The sequence below is a fragment of the Ictidomys tridecemlineatus genome, chromosome 3, assembly GCF_052094955.1.
Source record: "Ictidomys tridecemlineatus isolate mIctTri1 chromosome 3, mIctTri1.hap1, whole genome shotgun sequence".
In the NCBI taxonomy this organism is placed as follows: domain Eukaryota; kingdom Metazoa; phylum Chordata; class Mammalia; order Rodentia; family Sciuridae; genus Ictidomys; species Ictidomys tridecemlineatus.
The window spans coordinates 46,469,081-46,486,187 of record NC_135479.1 but is presented as its reverse complement, the minus strand read 5'-3'; the positions used below and the strand labels follow the sequence as shown (position 1 = coordinate 46,486,187).

The window sequence follows — 17,107 nt, the reverse complement described above, 5'->3', positions numbered from 1 at the left end:
TGTAGATTAAGAAAAAAAATCACATCTAATTAAAAACATTGACGACTATAACAATTGAGTCAGGAAATATTAGGCTCAATAGAAATTATGAATCCCCAAACTGAAACTACAGTGATCTAAATGACATACTATAAATTTTATAGATTACTAAAACTGGATGGAAGGATAGTTTCCTTGCCAAAATCTGCATCTGAAAAAAAAAACTGAACCTGAGGATTTGGACTCAAGATTAAAAAAAAAAAAAAACAGAACATTCATAAGGAAAGACACTGGGTAAAACTTATGTGCTAAAGAAGATTGACACATTTTTTACTACAACATTCAAAGGGAAGTTTATTCCAGTGAAAATAATTTTGGCAAAGTACACAATGATTTAGAAATCATTTAACTGTGCTCTATAAAACAATGAATATGGAGTGAAATTGGCTTAGTGGAGTTGGCCTTGGAAGAATGAAAACATTTATGTATCTATGTAAGTCCCATATAATATTTTTGGTAAAACATTTGAAGCCATAAACATGTTTTTGGGGGGTTCAAATCATAGGATAAAGTTGTTCCTTCCTTGGCTGCTATGACCTAAAAGAGGGGAGGAGGAGGGTCTTGAGAACAGTGTTTTGCCAGAGGTCCTTTGAGGACAAGAGGTGAGGGATTTCAGCTTTAAAAAAAAAATGGGAGAATTTCTTGAAAGGATGTGTTTGCAAACCAGAGACATGGGTTAGGGTCACATTTCTATTGGTGTCCGCTGTTCTCTGTTATGGGTCTTAACTATCTAAGCTGACAGCCACTTGATTCCAAAGATCTCCTCACACTTTGGCTAGGAGTAAGAGTGAGTGTTCATTCAAAAAGAGTAGCAGATGAGAGGAATTTGCCTCTTCCTAACTGTCCATGCTGAGAAGAACAGGTAGCTTCTCAAGGCCAGTGTAAGACATCAGTGTTCTGGATGTATTTGTCACCTTTATAATCAGCCCTCATTTCTCTTCAACATGTCATCTGAAGAAGAGCAGCTAAAATCTATTATGGATATCACAACTATTGCTAGTTTATGGACTGAATACTTAATATATTATCATTAACTCAATCATGAAAAATTTGAAAATAGTGTGCACCATTAGTTTCTAGTGGCACTTAAACATTACTTGAAAACATACATTTCATGCCATGTTCAAGTTAATAACTTTGCACATAGTAGCTATATTTTTTATACATTGAAAGTGAAAGCTGTTTTTAAGAATATTAAATTATCAAAGTGTAAATGTATAAAAATCTATGCAGAAATAGGAAGCACACTTCTTTGAAGAAGCTATCTACATAAAATACAATAACTTTAAAAGACATTCATTAATTTATTCTTTTCTTTAAGACACTGGTGTGAATGCCAACTGCTTGGGGATTGGGTCAGGTGCTATGAATGTGAACTTGAATAAGGCACAACTCTGTTCTTGAGGAGCGTACAGACTGGTCTGTTTTCAAAATGCCCCACAAAAAGTAAGCTAGCACTGATTTCTAGTGGAAAGAAGAGCGAATACTTTTTGCATTGAGAGTGAGTTTTGTTGTCTTTGCGAAAGCTTCTTTCTTTTCATAATAAGCAGCCTCGTTCACAAACACAGGGTACACGGTACAGTCTCCGCCCAACAGGATAGTCTTTCCATCAAGAGTCACAAACATGGGGTCCCCAGGGTGCAATGGTTTCCAGTCTTGATCCTTTCGGAAGACAGTTAAAATAATAAATTACAAAATTTTCATGTCAGATTCTAGATGGTTAATAAATACCATTCTGTTCTTTAAAAAGTGATCCTTGAAGGGTGTCCTGAGAGGCATGCATGAGACCTGACTCCACTGGAACCATGTAACTGTGTTGGGCAGCAGTTTTAAGAGTTTCCCTGTTAATTCTTACAGTTGACATGTGTAATTAGAGTTTCTCTGACACCAAGTTTGCCTTGAATGTGACCAAAGAGGTTTATAATATTAAGAGGAAAAATAAATTTCAAATCCATCTAAGTGCATATTCTACTTTATGCCATCTGAAGTTAAATTCTGTTCAGCAAAATTTAGGAAATATTCATTCAGAGCCTTCTTTGCTCAAGACATTCTACTGTCGGGGACATAAAATGAGTCAAATGTATTTGCACACAGGGAGACTTTATTCTGATGAGGATTGGTGAGTGGTTTTGGGAAAAGTCTAAGTCGAGGTGGATGTACTCCAGGTGTGTCCCCACATTATGTTATCAACTGTGTTATCTGACAGGTCCTGCCCAGGGATTTGGCCTTTTGATTGAAGGATGTTCCAATGTTGTCTGATCACAGGAAGTCTAGAACAGTTCTTCTCCAACTTGGATGTGCTTACAAATCACCTGAGGATTTTGCTAAAATGCAGATTTTGATGCTAATGATCAGGGTGGTGCCTTGAGATTCTGCATTTCTAATATTTTCTAGAAGCATTGGCATTACTCAGGAGTTTGTTAGAAAAGCAAAATTTTGTTCCTCTCTGCAGACTTACTAAATCAAAATCTTCATGTTGTTAACAAATTGTCAGAGATTTACATGTAGAATACTAAAGTACACATGGCACTGCATCTCAGTGATGTTCTCAACTCTAGCCATACATTAGAATCACTTGGGATATTAATATATATTTACATGGGATCAGGGCTGGCCCTATCTCAGATACATCAAATCCGAATCTAAAGCGTGGCTTTATTTTTAATAAATACATTTTTATTAAAATTTTATTTTAAAAATCTACATACAGTAAAATTCATTAATTTTATGTGCAGTTGTAAATTTTGATATATACATAGCATAGTCATATAACCTATAGCTTTGTAATAAAAACATCTATGTTATCACCCATCTCCTCCAGTCCCTCATTTTTATAGTTCACTCTTTTCTTTCTCTCCCTTCCTTTCTTTTCCTTCCTTCCTTCCTTTCTGTAAGTCCCCGGTTATTTTACAGGGTGGCCTGGTTGAGAATGCTCCACTGAACAAGTGCTTTTCAGGCAGAGATATGCCCAGAATCACTGAAGGAACTTCCACGCCCATTGGTCGATCACATCTGCAGAGGTTCCCGTGTAGTGCAGTGCTCCCCAGACCTGAGTCCTATGGAATCACCTGGTGAAGTCATTTGATTCCCTGTGTCCACCTTGTAAGTTAAATCAGAACCTCTGGGGTTGGGACCCAGGAACCTGGGCTTTTGAAAGGCTCCTCAGCTGGTTCTTACATGGCCTGAGTTTGAGAAGCTTTAGTAGTTTGTGGTGGGTTCCATGCATTTGGTGATAAAATCCCCTAGGTAATTCTGATAAGACTATCACTCTTAGACTCTAGACAGGTAGCCTGTCCCTGCCAGTGTCTCTGGCTCCAGGGCCAGCATCCTCTCTGCTTAGCTTATATTCCACTGACAGTGCTCTTCCTGCTATTCATCAAACCCTCCAAGTCTTTTCCAGCCACAAGGCCTTTGCACTTATTTTCCATATGTCTGGCTTCTCATCTTCCAGGTTCCTGTTTCAGTGTCACTGTAGGACATGGCTGCCTGCTTCCCAGTCTTGGGGCCGCACATGTGGCTGGGATGGCTCCTGGCGATCAGCCAGGAGGCGGTGCTGTGGGCGGTGACGGAGGAGGCAGACCACCTCCAGAATAGGTCCGGGACTCTTCTGCCCTTGTGGACAGCTCATGCCTTCCCTTACAAACTATGGGATGGGTGTACACATGAACTTGCTCCACCTCTCTGACCTTTATTCTGATTGGCTCCTGGGCAGTATATAAGCTGTGTGTACTTCCTCATTAAAGGAGATCCTGCTTTGACTGTTCTCCCTGGCACGTCTGATTGTCCTCCTGCGAGGGAGGGCTGGGTGTGGACGGCCAGTCGACCTTTACCTCTCTTGGCTCGTCTTGGTCGGGGCGATCTTTCCCTGCTTCTCCCACTGGTCAGGAGGAGACAGGGGGCTAAAAGCCCCGACAGTGTCACTATTTCAGAGACTACTCCATTTAATTGGAACCCTTTGTTGTCCTCTGCTACATTGTTCATTTCTTTCATAATACTTATTACAGTTTGAAATGATCTGTTTTATGTATTGCTTATTCAATTAATATGGAATTTCCAAGAGGACTTTGCCTATCTTGAATCTCAGGGCCCAGAACAGGTTTAGTAGTCATTCAAAAATATTTACTGAGATAACAAACCAATCGATCCCTCCTTGTAAAACACCAAGTCATTCCTTATTTCTATCAAATACAAATCTAAACTATTTTTCTAGACTTCTGAGACCTACCTCTAATGCTGTTAGCTGCTGATCTCAATATCATTTCTCAGTCCCCCAGAATTGCTTTTTTTCTCCTCAAGAGTATTAAATGTTGTGCCATCATCATTTTGGCCTGTGTCTCCTGTGCTGAGTGTTTTAGTCACCTACAAGGTTTTCTTCCTTTCTCTCCTTGAGTCTTTACCTCTCTTTTAAAACACTGCTGAAGGTACCTAGCTCTGGTTTCTACTGGGATCCCATTAAACCACAAAGCAGGGTTTTCCCCACTGGTGTGTATTTGGGGCAGGATGATTTATAAAGTTGCAAGTCCAGATGACTATTAGGGTCATTCAGTGGGGATTTGAATTGGATCAGTGGTTTTTAGCCATAATCACCCAAGTCAGTAAGATCAGTTTATCTCAGAGTAGAGTGTTGGCATTTTCATTTTTAGAAAGTTCTCTAGGAAGCCTGCAGTCAGGGCTGAAAGCCCCACGCTAGGTAACCTCTCGACTCAGGTCTGAGAATGTGTGGGACACACCATGTGGGGAATGGGCATCTTAACTTTTTGGAATTGTTGCTCTGCCCTATCTTTGTCTTTTCCATACTAAATCTCCTGAGCCTCCCCCTTCTTCCTCCCTCACTCTGCCATCATGGATCAGTCCAGGCAGGGGGTGTGGATAGATACCTCAGTTCTGAGGAGAGTCAGGGAATGGTGGCAGCAGTGCCCCAGAGAAACAGGTTCTGTCTTGCTCTAACTTAGTTGGTTGTGACCACCTCGGGAGGTAGAAGTAATGTGGTCATCTGCAAGGACATTAGTTCTGTGGTTTTCATTAATAATTGTGGCTATGGGATGGCTCCAATTTCTGTCTCCATTTTCTTTTATTACAAAAGATATAACAGTTCCTAACCATTGCACTTGGAGAGGAATTTCACTTTTGTAAGAAGCCTTGTCTGACCACCCTTCTCCCACCTCTTTATTCTGTTACAGAATCTGGTTATCATCATTTCTAGACCATAGTTTAGATGTTTTTATATCTAGACTATAAATTCCACGAGACTATAGACTGTGTTCACTAATGTTTCCCCTGAGTCAGTACAGGTTATACTCAACTAGTATTTATCCAGTAAAGGTCTGAATAGCTTCCTTCTATAGGTTGAATATAGGTAGTGTATCCCAATAGTTGAGGTGTTAAAGGCTTGGTTCCTAGGATGGCACTCCTGGGATGTGCTAGACCTTTAGGAGGTGGGGCCTTGTGGGAGGCCCTTAGGTCATTAAGGGTGTGCTCTTGAAGGAGACTGTAGGACCCAGCCTCTGAGCTGCTCTCTGCTGCCCGACCCCAGATGTGAGCAGTTTGCTCTAACACACACTTCCCACTATTACCATTCAGTACCCAGACCAGAAGCCCAAAGCAACACAGTTACCCAATCAATCTTCGACTGAGACTAAATAAAACCTTTCCATGTATAAATTAATTGCCACAGGCATTTCATTTTAGTGATGGAAAGCTAATACACTTCTCTACACTGCAGTGGTTTTGTGACCATCAAATTAACTAATGCATGTAAAACTCTGTATGGACTGTGAACTTCTACTCAAAGGTAAAACATTATCAAAATATTTTCAATATTTTAAAGAAACAGCAGATTAGTTACCTGCAGATTAGGATGGATAACAGCAGTTATTTCTCCACTTTCATTCCTGGGATAATCAACCTTCTCCACTACTTTATAGACCTCAATAGCACAGGGAGGAAATTCTTTTCCTACAACAATAATAATATGTATTATAGCAACTAAAAAAAATCTTCTTATAAAAGAGGGAAGTTGATACTTTAAGGAAGAAAGGGAGGAAGAAGAATACCAACAACAAAATGAAGACAGTTACAAGGAGAACACACTAAGTTTAGTTAAAGATGTTCATAACAATATAAAGCCAAAAAGTTCTGCAATTATTCCTATCAGTGCATGATGAACTGATGTAAAAAACCGAACATACAAAATCCAGTGTGGGAGAAAAGAGCTTAGGACTGAAAGTCAGGAGCTGAAGGCTCAAACTGCATGACTGGTGGCTGGGGTGTCTGAGTCTTCCATTCTATGACTTTTAATCAGATTAGTGCGGACTGTGTCACACAATAGCCACACAGGGTTCCCAAAAGCCACTAGAGGGCATGTCCAAATGCATAAGTCTTTTTCAAGCCTCTTTTGTAACACAAAAACAAGCCACCTGGGTAGCCCAGATTCAAGATGAGGGTGACTGATGCATGCAAAAATAATGAGAGCAGACTGTCCTTGAGTTAATGTTCCCCAGCCTTGTGGTAGGGATCTATGGACTATGATTTGTAAACTGTTTTCCACTCAGGTTTGTGGCATTCTCCCTGGGGATATAATTTCTTAACATATTAGAGTTCCATGCTTACTATTTGAAAATTTCTTGTTAAATATGTTGTGACCTTCCCAATACTACTTCCATTGGACAGTAAAAAACCTGTCCTCATACAAAGTTGGTGAACAGCTCATTTTCGGTTTTTATGATTTTTGAGTCAAAGGACTGCCAAACACAAAAGAAGTTCCTGTGATCACAGGGGGCTACACAATCTGAGGCTAAGGAATTATGTTCCCCACAGACACTGAACTACACAGTAAATATGTCACCATAGTTATGTTTTGTCAACAATTTTTTTTCTTTTATTTTATTGGTTGTTCAAAACATTACAAAGCTCATGACATATCATCTTCCATACATTTGATTCAAGTGGGTTATGAACTCCCATTTTTTACCCCAAATACAACCGTATTTGCAGAATCACATCGGTTACACATCCACATTTTTACATAATACCATATTAATGACTGTTGTATTCTGCTACCTTTCCTATCCCCTACTATCCCCCCTCTCCTTCCCTCTCATCTTCCCTCTCTACCCCATCTGCTGCTGTTTAATTCTCTCCCTTGTTTTTTTTTTTCCTTTTCCCCTCACAAACTCTTATATGTAATTTTGTGTAACAATGAGGGTCTCCTTCCATTTCCATACAGTTTCCCTTACTTATATGCATTCTAGCAAGTGATCATTATTAAAGTAAATTTGTATATCATATTCTGGTCTAAATTTTCTTTCTTTTAATCAATAATGTGTTTTGAAGATTCTTCCATGTTATTATTATTTGTACACCAACTGATATACATTTGAGTCATGTCCATTGCAAACAAAGCTATAATAATCACCCTTAAGTACAAACTATTGGGATTCATGAGCTTGTGTTTCTTTGAAATGTGGAACAGCTGGACATAAGATTTGCACAATTTAATAAGTAGATATAGCAGATAATTATAAAATTACCCTTTAAAGTGTCTTAACCAATTCAAATATTTGTCAGCAGGGAATGAGAGTATATCTCCTTTTCCTATACCAACACTTAATATCATCATATTCTATTTTCTCAAATCTAATGGGAAAAGTGGTTTCTCACTCTGATTTGCATTTCTCTGATTACTCATGATGTTGAAAGTCTTTTCTACTTTAATAGAACATTTATATTTCCTATTCTGTCTTTGGTTTTTAAAATGGAGTTTAATAGGAAAATAGGATTTCATTTGGTTGTTTATTTAGCAACTGTTTTTCTTGTATGTATCTATTCTGGTTATTGAGGAATAGCTGAAGTGAATAAAAATTTGAAAAAACACCTAACATTCTGAGCACAAAAAATTCAACCTAAATTTCAATTACTACTTCAATGTTTAGTGGTTAAGTTTTAAACACATACACACACAATTAAGTAATGTACACTGGTGTGTGTGTGTGTATGTGTGTGTGTGTGTGTGTGTGTGTGTGTGTGTACACACACACTATATATATAGATAGATAGATAGATAGATAGATATGTACTATATAATATATGTATAGTATTGTTGTGGCTTGGATATGAGGTATCCCCCAAAAGCTCCTGTGTTAATGCAGGAATATTTCAAAGTGAAATGATTTGATTGTTAGAGTTGCAATCTAATCAGTTCAACCTGGTTTGAACAGGCCGACTAGGTGTTAACTGTAGACCGGTGGAGAGTAGCTGGAAGAACTGGGTCACTGGAAGTGTGCCCTGGAAGGGTTCATCTTCTTTGAGGCCCTTTCCTTCTCTCTGCTTCCCAGCTGCCATGTTCTGAGCAGCTTCCCTCCACCATGCCCTTCTGCTGTGATGTCTGCCTCACCTTGGCTCAGAGCAGTTGCTCCAACCAACCATGGACTAAAACTTTAAGAATGTGTCCAAAATAAAATTTTCCTTCTCTAAGTTGTTATTGTCAGATATTTTGGTCATAATAATTAAACCTAACTAACACACAGCTAAATATAAATACCCACAATTAAACAAAACAACCCTTACCCACTATTTACCTTCATTGAACTGATATATAAAATCAAGAGCATGTTTAATCATTTTTCTCATTTGATCCAAAATATCAGCTCGCAGAACACCCTGGGGTTGGGGACCAACTTCTATACCTAGGTACAGAAAGGAAAATAGTAATATTAGAATGTATTGTAAAATTAAGTGTTTTATTATATCTAGAACCCCATTATTAAAAATTATTTAAAAGTTAGACCAGTAGCATCATCGAAAATATTTGAGACAGAATGTTAGGCACAAAATAAAGCAGAATATTTACATGTTTAAATATGCATAGTGATAAATGTAAAGTGAATAAAGGCTAGAAGAGAATATGAAAAAAATTCACAGACTTGTGTTTGAGTAGTTAGAACTTAGGGTTAATTTTTCTTAAATTTATTTCAATATGATTCAAATATTTAAATATCATAACATAGAAAAGAGGTAGAAAAACCTGCATATGACAAAATAATAGGTGGCCACAAAGAGAAACTGTCACAGACCTAATGTTTAGCTTTCACGGGAGGAAAGACATCTAGTTGGTCATAGAAATCTAGCTAGATAAACTATGAATTTAAGTTAACATGCAATCTATGTGACTTCAGGACATTTTTATACTTAATATTAACCCATTCTGACAAGATAGTGCAATGGTTCTTATTTTCTGTAGAAAAATTTGTATTTCCTCTAACTATGCTTGTACTTCTAGGTCTGTTTCCTGTAGCTATCAAGCATCCATCCTTACACCTGCAAAATACTCCTCCACCTGCTCAAGCCTCCCACAGAGTCATCCCTCCAGTCATTATTTTCTCCATTTATCAAACTGTTTACTAAGTATATCACCCACATTCATTCTCTTCCATCCAATTCAAATATATTCTTTTAACCCATTCTATTTTCACCCATTTCTATTACTTTCCAATTCAAAAAGCTCATTATGGTATACTGTGTAATTTTCTTGTGTATATGTACAAGCACTCATTTAAGTATATGATATCATAAGTGTGGCCAAGGCATGCCTCTGTGCATAAATGATGTGTACATATCAATGAAAATTGTGTTCATAGATATGTCTGTGTGCATTTTGTAGAAGACATTGTTGTTTGCCTACCCCAAATGTATTCCATTTTTCTCTCTTCTAATACAATCATAATTTTGGTTGAATATCCAGTTTTTAATGTGAATGAACTTTTCTTCAGCTTTAGAATAAATATAAAATAGTTTAAGGCATTCATAATAGTCCAATTATCCTGATCATGTTATAGTTCAGTCACCTTGGCAGTGGAATGCAAAAGTGGTCCTTGTACATAACTTATAGAAGTTTATATAAGCAATATTTTTATTATAAAATGTTGACTCAAAAAGAATGCCTGAGATCTTAAGTGCTTTTTCCAATGTGTGTATGACATAATATATTTCAAATATAAAAGAGTAAAGTTGGAAGGAGAACATGCTAATATTTTTAATAATACTCCCTCATACTGAAATGTTTTAAAGCTTTGGTTCTATTTGTAAGGGCGAAACTTATCAGCAGATATTTGTTCCTGTTAAAACAGCATTGCCCAAAAATATCATATTCTAAGGCAGTCTCTCAAAGTTTGGAAGTCTTACACTTTTATTTGGTATCAAAGAGAACCATGATCTCTATTTTTTTAATTTTTTTTAGTTGTAGATGGACACAATACCTTTATTTTGTTTATTTATTTTTACGTGGTGCTGAGGATCAAACCCAGTGCCTCCCAAGTGCTAGGCAAGTGTTCTACTACTGAGCCACAACCCCAGCCCCTCTATTATTATTATTACTTTATAGTGCCAGGGATGAAACCCTGGATCTTATACATGGTAGGCAAACACTGTACCACTGAGCTCTGTACCCAACCCTATCTCATATAGTAAGGTTTTGGTTTATTACATTTATTACAACTTTGTGCCTATATTTGAATATTTAGTTTTCTCCAATTATAATTAATAATTAATTTCTCTCCTTAATCATGAACCAAAAGTATCAAACAGGATAATTTCATTTGCTTATATTATTTGCTAACTTGGTCTTAAATTTACTCTTGGTTAAAGCCTATGAGATCTAACAAAAAAGATCTTAAGTTGTAATAGATATTTTAATTATAGCATAGTTTGCAAACACTTAATTATGCTAGTGGGTCTCATAGGAAAGAGAATAAATTACTCCTACTATGGCCATGTATCCCTCTATGCAGTAATGACCTGGTTAATGTTCCCTTCTCATTAGATACTAAGCTCTTTGAGGGATTCTATGTGCCTATATCATCACTATTTTCCCAGAACCTAGCACAGTCCAATAAATGTCTTTTGAAAGTATAAATTTTAGAGTGATTAATTCTGTAGAGTGAAGCTAGACAGAAGGTTCTATAGAAGGTGACATTTCACTTAAGTCTTGGGAATGAGAAGAATCTGTCAGACTCATATGAAGGACCAAACCTAGGTAAAAATATAAATAGAACCAGAAAGCTACTCAGGGATATTGAGAAAATTAAGTATAGTTTCTGCCTGGGGTTAATTTGCTTATTCTCTGATAATTATAAGACTTAATTATGTGCAAGGTAGCTATAAATATTCTTTAATTTTTCTTAAAGTTTCAGATAGGGACATATTTTATTCAGCTATGCCAACAGACTTACCAACAGGATACTTGGCTACAGAAGAAATGGTTGTGTATTTCAGGGAAGGATGCTCAATGAGATAAACATAGCAGGGTAATGGAGCCAAAGAAGTCTGAAAAGAATTTTTAAAACATCTTTCTTATTATGTAAGGACCATATGTTTTGTTCTCTTTGATGCTATGGAGTCAGTAATGCTTTCATATTCTTTGCTTCATCAACCAAGAATAGTCAGACAACTTTATGGAACACTCTAAAATTCAATGTAATAGCTTTGAAAACATACAAATAAATTACATATGAAATTGAATTACATGCAGCCTTCTAGGTAAAATGTACATTAAGCAATTCTTCAGAGGCATGACCAAAGAATAGGAAATAAATTTTCCTTCTGAATGGATTTGGTTATTTTTGTTTCATCATTGGTTACCCTTACTATTCAGCTTATTTAGTCTCTTAAAGAGCTCTGTTTCTGCCCCTGTAATTCAGGTTCTATGAATGTCATGTGATTCCTCTTCCTTCTGCTTATTTGAATGAAAATTTGATACAGGTCTCTTGGTTTGGATAACTGGGTATAACTTGTGTCTTCTGTGAGTGGCAATCAAAGAATTCAGCTACATAAGGATCTCCAGCCAGAACCACTAATATTTACTGTCCAGAGGTCAAGGGAAACAAAAGTAATAGTTACCACAGGGTAGACATTAGTCTAAATGCTTTGAATACTTTTTCTCATTTAAAGCTTTTAGCAGCCATATGGAGTGAGTATTGTTATACTAATTTTATAAAATAAAAAAAGCTATTTTGAGATTTGAACTTCTTGTTCAAGGTTAGTGAAGGAGAAAGCCAAGATTTAAATCCAACTTCTGGCTACAGGGGTTGAACTTTTCCCACTAAAACATTTTAACTCTCTATATCTATTATATAAAATCAAAAACAAAATCCATTATTTGCATTTTTGCTTGTTTGATGTTTTCTACCATTTTTTTTAGTTAAAGGCAGTAAAATGCTGAATTTTTAATCTTACAGATTCCTGAGTCTTAAAATGATTATCTATATGAAGTACGTGACAAAAGATTGGGTGTGTAATCCCATTGGCTTGGGAGGCTGAGGCAGGAGAATGGCAAGTTCAAAAGCCAGCCTCAGCAAAAGCTAGGCACTAAGCCACTCAGTGAGACCCTGTCTCTAAATAAAATACAAAATAGAGCTGGGGCTGTGGTTCAGTGGTGGAGTGCCCCTGAGTTCAATCCTTGGTAATCCCCCCCATACACACACAAAAAAAGATTGGGTGTGTTTTAGGCAATCCCAATCAAATGGTGACAAGGCAGGACTAAAGGGACACAACGTTTTCACTGCTGGAAATGACGATTTTTTGAGCTTCCTAAAACCCTGTAATTTTGATATTTCAACCACGCCATTTAAAATTCTGATATTCATTTTTCTTGTTTTTTTTTTTCGTTCAATAGCTTATGAATTTGTGACTTTTGGAATAAAATTTATAATTTCAAGAATCCACAAGGATCTTATCATTTTGTTCCTTATATTTGTTATTTTACTGGTTTCTCCTTTTCTCCTGCCTGTCACCACCACCTCTGTATCTGAGTATAGCCTCTCCCATCCAGTCTCCCAGCCCAGCTGTGGAATAGATCCCATTTCTCTTGGACCTTTCTTCCTGACCCTGTTCTGGTTGTCTCTCATCTATAATTGACTTATGTAAACTTATAAATTAATAACATTGACATTACCTTAATATAATGATACATCTGAATTAAAAAGTCATTCCTGGAATCTTCAAGAATAAGGGTGCACCCCATGTTAGAAGTTGTGTTGTGAAGGTCAAAAATGATGTCATAGGAATCTTCACTATTTTTTGGACCAAATAAATGATTTATTTCTTGAGCCCTTTTCACTTCATATGGCAAGTCCTCTGACATCTCTTTGCTATTATTAGCAGAAAGAAAAACATTAACAACATTTGTGGCTAAGATAATATAAATAGTCAATAAAAACACAATATATAAAGAACCAGTTGCCAAACCTTTAATATGCAAAATCTGTGAGGGTAGTGAAAATATCTAAAATTGTTATAAATGAAAAATATTTTTGCTCCATTTGATTCCATATAACTAATATTGCACTGATATTCTTAAAAATAATACATTCATTTATGTTGCTAGTCACAGGTAGGACTTTTCAAACAGAATTTACCATTTGACTTCAACCTTGAACAAAAATTTTCCATTAACCTTATTTATAGTTTTTTTGTAGTTATGGTGCACTTGTTATTTATTATGGGCATAGATCATTAAATGCATCTTCCTCCCAGTCTTCACCCTAGGTAATTCAAGTTCTCAAAACAGTCAAACTTAGATGCTCACATCATCATTAGGTATTTTTAATTGAGGCCCAACAGTCATCAGTGGTCCAGGGACAAGGTTTACTGATTAGAGTCTGAAGACACTCCAAAAATACAAAAATTTACAGGTACATGTGTGTGTGTGTGTGTTTGTGGGGCAAGTGTTAATATCTGTTATTATATTCTTAGACGGAGTCTCAATCTAACCCCTCCTCACTTTCTGAAATGGTTAGGATACATTTTTGCTTGCTGTACATGATAATGGTTTAAATTTATTTTTTCTCATTAAATCACTCAACCACATTTTCATGTAATTCCATCTCTTTCTATTCCCTGGCTATTTTTACCAGTATCTTTAAAGGACCTACAGTTTGTACCTGAGTGTTTTCTGTCTGGAATGCAATCAAGAAGGTGGATTAGCCATTTTGCAGTTATGAAGCAAAAAACATGAGTACAAAAAGGTACATGTGAAGATGAGAACAGGGGGAAGAAAGAAGCAACCTGTGGCCCTGATGATATCATGAAGCCACCCCACCAGCCCTAGACTTATTATTTGTGAATAAGAAACTCTTATTTGCTTAAGCCAGTATGTTTGAGTCTATTATACAAAACCAAACACAATTCCTAAAGGATAGATGTGCCTGTATTATACAAATACATATTTATACCCATGTTATAGATATACATATTATACACATGTGTACCCACACACACGTGTGTTTTAAAAGTTAATTCATAAAACAAGCCCATGAGGCTACTCCAACCCTATTTTCTTTTACATCTTCCTACCCCCTTTGAGTAAGTGGCACCACTGCCCACCCAGCCGCTCAAAATTTAGGCTTGACAATGACATTTCCCACGTCTGGAGTACAGGTACCACTGGAACAGTTCCAAGGGATAAGGCTAAGAGAATAGACAGACACAAGACCCCCAAGGGCACTATCAGCTATACTAGCTAGCTTACATCTATTCTGAAGATGAGAATGTTTAAAAAATTGAGAGGGGGAGGCCTAAGATCTTCATGTTAGGATGATCCCTATGACTACCATAAGGGATGGCAGAAAGGATTGGCACAAGTCTCCAGGTAGAGAGAGTCTGTTAAAAGACTATTGTAACTGTCTTTAGGAAAAATAAAGGTAGTGAAAAGGGAAAGAATGACTGGATTTGTGAAGGTCTTGCAAAGAATATTTGGGAGGACTTACCCACTAGACATGAGGGATGAAGGACAAGGACTTCTATGGGGGATTTTCTATGGTAGGTGATAGTGTACTTACTGAGATGAGGAATATAGGAGAAAAAATGGGGGGATTAGGAAAAGATAATTGGTTTATCTATTTCATAAATTTTCATAGCTGTGCTAAAAAAGAATGCTTGGCCTCTGAAAAGGGTTATAAATACAAAACAGAATGTGAATTTAATTTAAAAGGCTGCTCTCACTGAACGGCATACTATACTGGGAGGCCATAATAAGAAAACTCACCCCAATTCATTTTAGAGTTAATGTGTGAAGTTAATATGCTAACAAAAAGTTATTCTTCAACAAATTACTACTTATAATACAATATATATAATAGCCATTTTAGATTAATGTTTGTGTTGATATCACCTCAATCATAAAGGTAAAGCATTTCAAAAATTAATATTTACGCCAATAAAATTATGATTCAATACAAAAATGATGACTACTAAATAAAACTGCCTTGCAATCTCTTCCATAAATAAGGATATTTGTACTAAAAGTAGTATTCACCTTTTGTTCCATAGTGACACTAAACCCAAAGACTTCTCTAAATCAGAAAACAGGTACAAAACGTATTACAGCTGATTGTTACTGTGCATATCTTATATCTTGGCTAGCAGTCTACCAACTCCCTGGGGGGGGGGAAGTATCTTGTATACAGTGTTGTACTCCCACAGTACTTGGCATAATGAGAAAAGTTGTTTAATAATATTTTTAGATAAATTAAAGAAAGAAATGGAAGAGGCAAAGACTTAGAGGCATATACAGGGGTAACTATCAGAACATTTGAAAAGGCAAAAATAATTAGTCAGGACCCATCTGGAATATTAGGATTAAATATATTGTATTCAATGTATTAAAAATCAGCTGCAACTGAAATTCAGAAAGTTCAGGGTAAGTGCCTTTGGTTCTCATTATTTAATCCATCCTGGAAGGTAAATACATCCATTCCTCAGACCACAGGGTGGTCTCATGTTTTCTGAAAATGGATACTTATTCACTCTTTCATTCAACAAACACTAATTAGAACATTATATTTTTCTTAACTAGAAATTTATGTGCTATAACATAGTTGAAAATAAATGTAGTGAGTTTCCCACACAGCTAACAAGTGTGTATATAAACATAGTGGTCAAATACTAACTTATGCAAAGGATTATTAGATCTGTCTTTCAAGATATAATTTAAAAATAAAACCTTTCTTATATATTTTTGTAATCTACAGAGGATATATTTGAAAAGAAAAACCAAATAATATAGTATTTTAAAAAAGTATGAATGCCCAGTTTCCATAATTGTATAATTCACAATGCAGCATGATTAGAAATTAAAGCAATCTTACTCATTACAGACACTATATGTATACATGAATATTCATCACACATATGTATACAAGTTCTCTCACACACATACCACATTTCACACATACATGTATGGACTCTGTACAAAATATACACTTACCCAAGATTTTCAAGGTCACAAACACGATTCAGATCACAGTCGATATATCTGGTACACTTCTTCACTGCTCTCGGGTTGGTAATAAATGGTTTTACTTCCAGCCCTGTTCTCTGAATCTCAGCGTCATTCTCCAGCCAGTGCTTAACTAGAAATACTCCCGTTAGCTCATTCCCATGAGTTCCTCCAAAGATAGCAATCTTTTTTATAGGTTTTCCTGTAATGTGAGGAGAGGTCATTTTACCAATAGTTTTATCTGATTTCTGCAATTCAGAAGAAAGGAGATCAAAGGAAGCTTAATGTCCTAAGAAAAGTTTAGAAATCTAAATTCAAATGAGAATTTAACCAAAGTACAAAGTACAGAGTTCCCTTGAGTGGAGGACTTTAAACACCTTCTGTTACAAGTTGTAAACCCTGTTTATTATATGAACACTCCCCTTTGTAGCCCTGTCCTTTACCATATTTGGATTAAAATATGCAAAGATCAACCAGAGATACAGTTGTTGACTTCTAACTCCCTCAGATGGTCAGTAGATCTAAGTACAATAATAAATTGACATCTCCTACCAGTACAAAAAGTCAGTTTCCCCTTCAGCTAGAATGCCATCCAACAGGGCTTTCATGATCATTTATAATAATAAAAATAGTTTGTAAAGTTCTAATCCTCTAAAATAAAAAAATTAAGTGGCTCATTCGATATTTTTTTCCGCTGGCATTAAAAAAACATTTCTGAAGTGAATCCAGGAAATTTCATGATCTAAGGGCATTGAATCTCATATCTAGAAACAGTCAAAGGCAGATACTCAGAGCCTC

At 36.3% G+C, this 17,107-nt stretch overlaps 1 protein-coding gene across 1 annotated transcript; it reads right to left on the bottom strand.

Moving 5' to 3' along the window:
- Positions 1-305: 305 nt before the first annotated feature.
- Positions 306-16,689, bottom strand: LOC101959994 (aspartoacylase). Its single transcript, XM_005342462.5, has 6 exons — positions 16,298-16,689; positions 12,986-13,181; positions 11,265-11,358; positions 8,616-8,723; positions 5,885-5,994; positions 306-1,701 (listed from the first exon to the last, which is right to left on the bottom strand). The coding sequence occupies exons 1-6, from the start codon at positions 16,531-16,533 to the stop codon at positions 1,504-1,506; spliced, it is 942 nt and encodes a 313-aa protein (XP_005342519.1). The 5' UTR covers positions 16,534-16,689; the 3' UTR covers positions 306-1,503.
- Between the last annotated feature and the right edge of the window lie 418 nt (positions 16,690-17,107).